The 7,650-nt window shown below is 39.2% G+C and overlaps 1 protein-coding gene across 1 annotated transcript; it reads left to right on the top strand.

Moving 5' to 3' along the window:
• The first annotated feature begins 4 nt into the window (after positions 1-4).
• On the top strand, positions 5-1,773 carry LOC109215639 (uncharacterized mitochondrial protein AtMg00810-like). Its single transcript, XM_019379742.1, has 2 exons — positions 5-1,035; positions 1,551-1,773. Exons 1-2 carry the CDS (start codon positions 5-7, stop codon positions 1,771-1,773), a joined length of 1,254 nt encoding a protein of 417 aa, XP_019235287.1.
• The last annotated feature ends 5,877 nt before the right edge of the window (positions 1,774-7,650 follow it).

The following is a 7,650-nucleotide window of genomic DNA, read 5'->3' on the forward strand; positions in this document are numbered from 1 at the left end:
TTGAATGGTCGATTGGAGGAAGAAGTCTACATTGATCAACCGTTTGGGCTATAAGGTTGAAGGACAAGAAAATAAAGTCTTGAAATTGAAAAAGGCTTTATATGGGTTGAAGCAAGCTCCGCGGGCTTGGAATAGTAGAATTGATAAATATTTTCAAGCAAATGGTTTTTCAAAATGTCCACATGAACATGCACTTTATGTAAAAATTGCTAAAAATGGAGACATTTTACTTGTTTGCTTGTATGTAGATGACTTGATTTTTACAGGAAATAATCCTAAGATGTTTGAAGAATTCAAGGAAGCAATGGCTAGAGAATTTGAGATGACGGACATTGGATTAATGTCCTACTATCTTGGCATTCAAGTGCAACAAAGGAAGGATGGGATTTTTATTTCTCAAGGAGAATATGCAAAGGAAACTCTCAAGAAGTTCGAGATGGATAATTGCAATCCCGTGAGCACCCCCGTTGAATGTGGAGTTAAAATATCCAAGCATGGAGATGGAGAAAATGTAAATTCCACATTTTTCAAGAGTCTTGTTGGAAGCTTAAGGTACTTGACATGCACAAGGCCGGATATTCTTTATGGTGTTGGACTTGTGAGCCGCTTTATGGAAGCTCCTACTACCTCCCATTTAAAGGTAGCAAAAAGAATACTTCGGTACATCAAAGATACACTTGATTATGGAATTCTTTATTCATCTTCTAAGGATTCTAAGTTTGTGGGATATTGTGATAGTGATTGGGCTGGTGATATTGATGATCGTAAAAGTACTACTGGGTTTGTTTTCTTTCTTGGAAATTCTGCATTTACATGGAATTCTAAAAAACAACCAATTGTTACTTTGTCAACTTGTGAGGCTGAGTATGTTGCAGCTTGCTCATGTGTTTGTCATGCAATTTGGTTAAGAAGTTTGTTGGAGGAACTTCACCAACCACAAAAGGATGCCACAAAGATTTTTGTTGACAACAAGTCGGCTATCGAGTTAGCCAAAAATCCTGTATTTCATGAAAGGAGCAAGCATATAGATACAAGGTATCACTTTATTAGAGATTGTATATCTAATAAAGTTGTGGAGCTTGAGCATGTGAAGTCGCAAGATCAAATTGCGGATATTTTTACCAAGCCATTAAAGATTGAAGTTTTTCAAAAGTTAAGGATGGCGCTTGGAGTGATGAAACAAGTTTAAGGGGGGATGTTAAAATTATAATAAACTTGTTTCCATTAGTTCACATTTATATTAAATATGTTTAGATTAGTTCATATTAGTATGATATGTATGAACTAGTGTAGACTAATGTGAACTTCATTATGAGATGTATGAACTAGTGTAGACTAATGTGAATTTAGTTAGTGTGTTTACATGAAGTTTAGGCTAGATACATGTAGGAGTTCTACTATAAATACCCATGTATGCTAGCCATTTGGAACAAGTCAAGTTGAATGAAAAATATCATTTCTTCTCTATTCTTAAAGTGAGTTGTGAGTGTTTGAGTGTTTTGTTGTCTTGCTCTCCCAAATTATTTTTTTTTCCAACATATAATACTTAGAAAGATTACCTGGTTTGAAGAAGCCCATCTCAAATTTTCCACCCAAAGAAACTACTGTTACGCTCATAGTTATGGTTTTGTCCGCATCAAGGGTATCTCCAAGGGAAAAGGTCTCATTTGCAGTGATGGTGTTAGCTCCAAAACAGAAGCACGAGAAGAGTACAAATTGCAGGAAAAAGAGAAATTTTTTATTTTTGATTTCCATGGTTGGTTATTGCACTAGGCTGAGAAGAAATGTTTTTTAAAGAAAAAAAAATGAAAACTTGTTCCAAGGTTTGTCAAGTCAAAAAAAATTCCACACTTGAGTGAGACATTTCACCCACCAACAACTTTTTTATGGTGAAATTTTTTATTTTATTTTTCTTATTTTTACATTTAATATTACACTGAAGAACTGTCACCACCCAAAATCCACCGTGATGGTACCTAACTCAACCCGCTAGGTAAGCCAACTACTAACTATCCAATTTCAACAATATTAATGAGACAATTAAACAAAAGGAATTATCTGAATCTGATGCATTCCCCAAGTACTGGTAGTACAAATCATGAGCTTCTAAGAATAAAGTTTACAAAGCTCGTACGAAGTAAATACATCATCTGATTGAAAGTACATAAACAGAATTTTATGAATATAAGGCTACCGTGAACAATAGGCAGCTACAACCGGAACGCAGGAACATCTTCAAACTCAGCTCCCATCGAACACAACAACATTAGCAGCCAAACATCTGCACGAAAGGTGCAGAAGTGTAGTATGAGTACAACCGACCCCATGTACTCAATAAGTAGCAAACCTAATCTTAGGTTGAAAGTACTGACGAGCTGGAAAAAAGGTCGGGTCCAACATCCAATAACCAATAATAGTTCATAACAATACAAAGCAAGTAATGAAAGAAGTTACTCAGAGATAAAATGCTCATCTTTTTCGTAGTTTCCCGAAAATTAGTTCTGCATTTCAAGTATATCAGTGAAAACCCAAATCCTTTATCGAAAACATCGAAAATATGAGTAAGTTTGAAAAACTGTAAATTTTTCCCAAAAATCCTTTCCACAATAAATAAGATGTTTCATTTTTTTTCCAGATAGCAAGTGTAAAATACCTCTCTATGTCCGTATATCAATATGTGTGAGAAGTCATGAATGACGTGATACCATGCAACATGAGAAAAATGTATCTCTATGCCTATATGTCATGTGTGCATGTCAATGCCATATGTATCTATGAGATGAACTCATGTACTCACACTCTCAGAGTACTCAATCTCACTGTCTCACACTGTACTCAATCACTCAATACTGTATATGGCCAATCCGTCCAAGGGAAGATCCATCCCGGAATATATACATCAACTGACCAACAGTCACTCAGTACTGAGTAGGGCCAAATCCAGCCCGTGGGAAAGATCCATCCACAGGTATATAAATGCTTCGGACAAGATCCATGCCCAGGGAAGATCCATCCCTCAATATAATCAACCGCGCTCACTAGGGGTGTGTGCGACCTCCAGAGGGGCTCCTACAGTCCAAGCGCTATCATAAGCAAGATCCAGGCATAAATCAATATAGCATGCTACGGCATGCACTCCGATCCCATAACTATCACTCATAATCAGGCTCTCAGCCTCACTCAGTAATCAATCTCTCCAGTCTCACTCACGGGCTCACAATGTCATGAAACTAGCCCGACAACAATGATATGATGTATCAATAAATAACAACTGAGACTAACATATGAACTGAGTACGAAATATCAATGACATCAGTAAGATGACAGCAAGAAACGACAACTATGGGTCCTAGCAATATCAGCATAAAGCCTAAACATGATATCTAGCATGATTGATAGCTCAGTTACTTTATCACATGGTGAAACACATATATCAACAAAATAGGGCCACTATATAGTGCCATGAAAACAACGAAGTCACAATTCACAGGTGCACGGCCACACGCCCGTCACCTAGCATGTAATTCGGGGTTTCATACCCTCAGCACTAAGTTTAGAAGAGATACTTACCTTTAACAAAAAAATTCCAATACCGAGCAAGCCAAGTGATACTCCACAACAGCCATCTCGTGCGTACCGACCTCCGAACGTCACCTAACCAAAAGCAACTCAAGTACATCAAATAATGCTAAACGAAGCAAACCCAATCGATAAAGGTCGAATCTTTAGTCAAAAGCCCAAAATCAGCAAAAAGTCAAAGCCCGGGCCCGCACCTCGGAACCCGACAAAACTTACAAAATCCGACAACCTAATTAATTACGAGTCTAACCATACTAGTTTCACTCAAATTCGACTCCGAATCAATGTACAAAACTCAAAAATTCACATTATAAAACTTTAGGTCAAAACCCCCAATTCCCTCTTTAAATTTCACAACCAAACACTAAAATCAAAGATAGATTCATGAAATATAACCAAAACCGAGTAGAGAACGGTTATCCCAATTTATATGGTGAAAATTGCTTCAAGAATCGCCTCACTCCGTGCTCCATAGCTCCAAAAATGTAAAAATGGCTGAAACCCTCGAAATAGAGTACTTTATAATCTGCCCAGGCCTCCTCTTCCGCGAAAGCGGGAAATTCATCGTGTTCGCGATGAATAAAACTCACACTGCCACAAAAGACTCTACGCGTTCGTGATACACCCCACGCGAACGTAATGAACACTGCTGCCAAAGCTTCGCGAACGCGACTAACCTTCCACGGTCACATAGAAGAACACTCCAATTCCCAGTTGCCCACCTCAACACTACGCGAACGCGATCCTCCATATGCGAAGGCGAAGAGGACTTGCCCCAACTCTATGCCAACGCGGGACATACTTTGTGATCGCGAAGAACAATTTTCTGCTGCCATCAGAATACACTACGCATTCGCGGCACTTGCCACGCGAACGCGATAAAGGATTGAGACACCAGAAACCAGCAGAACACAACAGTGGAAACATGAAGGAAAATGATCCGAAATCAATGCGAAACACGCCCGAGCCCATTGGGGCCCCGTCCAAACATACCAACAAGTCCAGAACATAACACGGACCTACTCGAGGCCTCAAAACACACATAACAACATCGAAACGATGAATCAAACCTCAACTCAAAATCAATAAACTCTGAAACTTTAAACATCCACAACCGATGCCGAAACCTATCAAATCACGTTCGATTGGCCTCAAATTTTGCACATAAGTCACATTTGACATTACAGACCTGCTCCAACTTCCGGAATGGGAATCCAACCCCGATATCAAAAAGTCCACTCCCGGTCAAACTTTCCAAAATTCCAACTTTCGTCATTTCAAGCCAAATTCTACTACGGACCTCCAAATCAGAATCTAGATGCGCTCCTAAGTCCAAAATCACCCAATGGAGCTAACAAAACCATCAAAAATCCAATCAGAGGTCAAATACTTAAAAGTCAAACTTGATCAACCCTTTCAAATTTAAAGCTTCTAGCTGAGAATCATTCTTCCAAATCAATTCCGAATAACTTGAGAACGAAAACCGATGATGCACATAAGTCATAATACATCATACGGAGCTACTATGCCTTCAAACAACCGAGCGAAGTGTAAATGCTCAAAACGACCGGTCGGGTCGTTACATTCTTTCCCATTTAAACATACGTTCGTCCTCGAACGTGCCAAGAGTTGTTCCAAAAGCCATCAAATCACCGTGTAACCTTACCATGCACATACCCGGGGGTGATCCCATGTCACCCTATTCTATATAGGCCCGACAACACAACATAATTGAAGATCGTTACTTCAAACTTAGCCCATAAGCCTTAGAATTCAATTTCCAACATCCAGAATTTCTATAAGATCAGAATCTTGTATCTACAGACTACATAAGTCTGAACAAGTTGTATCAAGCCTTCACCATAACCCAAGATGTAATCATATGATATACTGCATAACTCAAATACTCATAGCGATAATTTCTAATCATATTAGCTGCTCAAAATAATCCAATAGCGGTAATAAACCTCATATCAAACAAAGCCTCACTCTACAACCTTTGTACACTGCCGATGATGAAAGAAATACACGGAAACTCATGACCATTCATCAAATCAACAAGTCATGGAGCTCCCACTCCTTCGACAAGAACTATAGCCACTTTTTAAGCCGACTTTCGATATTATCCTTCCAACCATGTGTAATCATTTCAGATAGTATCCATCCTAGATCCAATGAGCTCGTCTTATCAAATACCATTTACTCTATAGACATGCCACATCAACACAATCTGAAGCCACAACCGTGCAATCCGTGCACCAATAAGCAACATTCCAAATGTACTCAATCATGGAAAATGACTCAAATGAGAGAACCATTTCGCAAGATCAACAAGTCCCACCACAACGCAATGCATAAAACCTATCACACCATAGAACCATAAAATACGAATCTAACACAAAGGATCATATCTCCACATAACTCAGGTGCAATGCGCGACCCTATCCAAATACTGGTCCATATGAAATATCTCAAGCCTCCCTGCTAAAAATCAATAACCATGCGCAATACGACTTCAAGTACCCAAAATGCATTACTATAACCACGGAGGAGCAAATGACACAATGCCACACAAAACCCGAAAGAACATAACCAATACGCTATCAACCATGCAATACCCAAATACCTATCTCGCTTAAATTTTGCTATAATGCCCCAATAGAACCGCACCATGTGTGAATATAACTAACGAATGACAACTCCTTGTAGCATATGTGAGTAACTCATAGATCATATCAGAACACGAATGAGCTCAACAACAGCTGAATGGCACATCCCTCAACCATAACAGTATGGAGCCAACAAATCCGACCCGGTGCATAATACACATTCTAATTGGGCCTACCAATGGACCCCAAATAAACTCTGGTCACCCACAAATAGATAAATAACCCTCCGAAAGTCCATGATGCCAAATCATAACACATACTATCATCTGGCTAGCTTCGGCCACAACTTCTCAGTCCATAACCATGAAACAATCTGCTCCTGAGAACTCCGAATCTCCAAATCCATAGAACACACGAATTACTATATTTGATCCCAAATCCACCGCCCGAATGTCTAACACATCTCCCATACACGATTATCCCATGAGGAATACTTCTCTAATTCTTCTGCGCCAGATAGCAATATCTGAAAATCAGTAGTCGATCAACCAGGTCGGTACCACACTACCAATAAAGCATCCGTAAGTCAAAACACAGTGCGCCTACTGTAATGTGCACCCTTCTCAAGCAATCCAAGTAGTTATAGCATTCATATAAACATCGGAAACCGTCTATGCTGACTGAGAATTCATGACCTTCCCTTCAAAATCGAACCGTGACCTTGCACATGCATATCTCAATCCCACACAACACACCGCATCTAAGAAGTAATCCACACTTCTAAGCAACCGAGTGAATCACTACTCGATGCACACTACATCATTTACGAATAACAACTCAATCATTCAATATTTCCTATATACCCATAAAGCATACTACAACCTGTACCCAGAAATTCCTTTACTCGAGTCATCCTCGATCTTAACCTCTGCAAATCATAACTTATTCACAAGTATACCTCAAACCAAAACCAATATAACACATAACCGTGCAATCAACTTATCAATAGCAGACTCCCCCACTTGGGTCAAAGCCAAGGAAAAAGCATCTAATAACTTACAATAGCCACCCCTATACTGGCATAATACCGCAATAGGATTCAACTAAATCCTTCATAAGCTCATATAACAAAAACCATAATACCTCAAATCGCAAAAATATAACCCACTGGTAGAAAAGAAAGCCTCCACACAAAATCATAAAATCACACATCCGTAGATTACCTCGCAGGTTATAACCCGCTTGCTTCGCCTCAAACTGATATCTCTCTATACCCTTCCACAGTTACAACTACTATGCAATCACTTAATCTTCCTAACTCTGAACTCATCAACAAGACATGAGAATCTAATTCGTTCCACAATTGAATAACATGAAAGATCTTCCAATACACTCATAACTCGAGACTATGCGTCACATCAAGACAGAAATCAAGCACCCGGTAGTCCTTTCTACACCTCAA

The sequence above is a fragment of the Nicotiana attenuata genome, unplaced genomic scaffold (genome assembly GCF_001879085.1).
Source record: "Nicotiana attenuata strain UT unplaced genomic scaffold, NIATTr2, whole genome shotgun sequence".
NCBI lineage: Eukaryota > Viridiplantae > Streptophyta > Magnoliopsida > Solanales > Solanaceae > Nicotiana > Nicotiana attenuata.

Excerpts from the sequence above, each read along its gene's own strand:
- LOC109215639 (XM_019379742.1), top strand. The coding sequence starts at position 5 with ATGGTCGATTGGAGGAAGAAGTCTACATTGATCAACCGTTTGGGCTAT. Across the intron at positions 1,036-1,550 it reads AGCAAGCATATAGATACAAG|AAAGATTACCTGGTTTGAAG; the intron begins GTATCACTTTAT and ends TATAATACTTAG.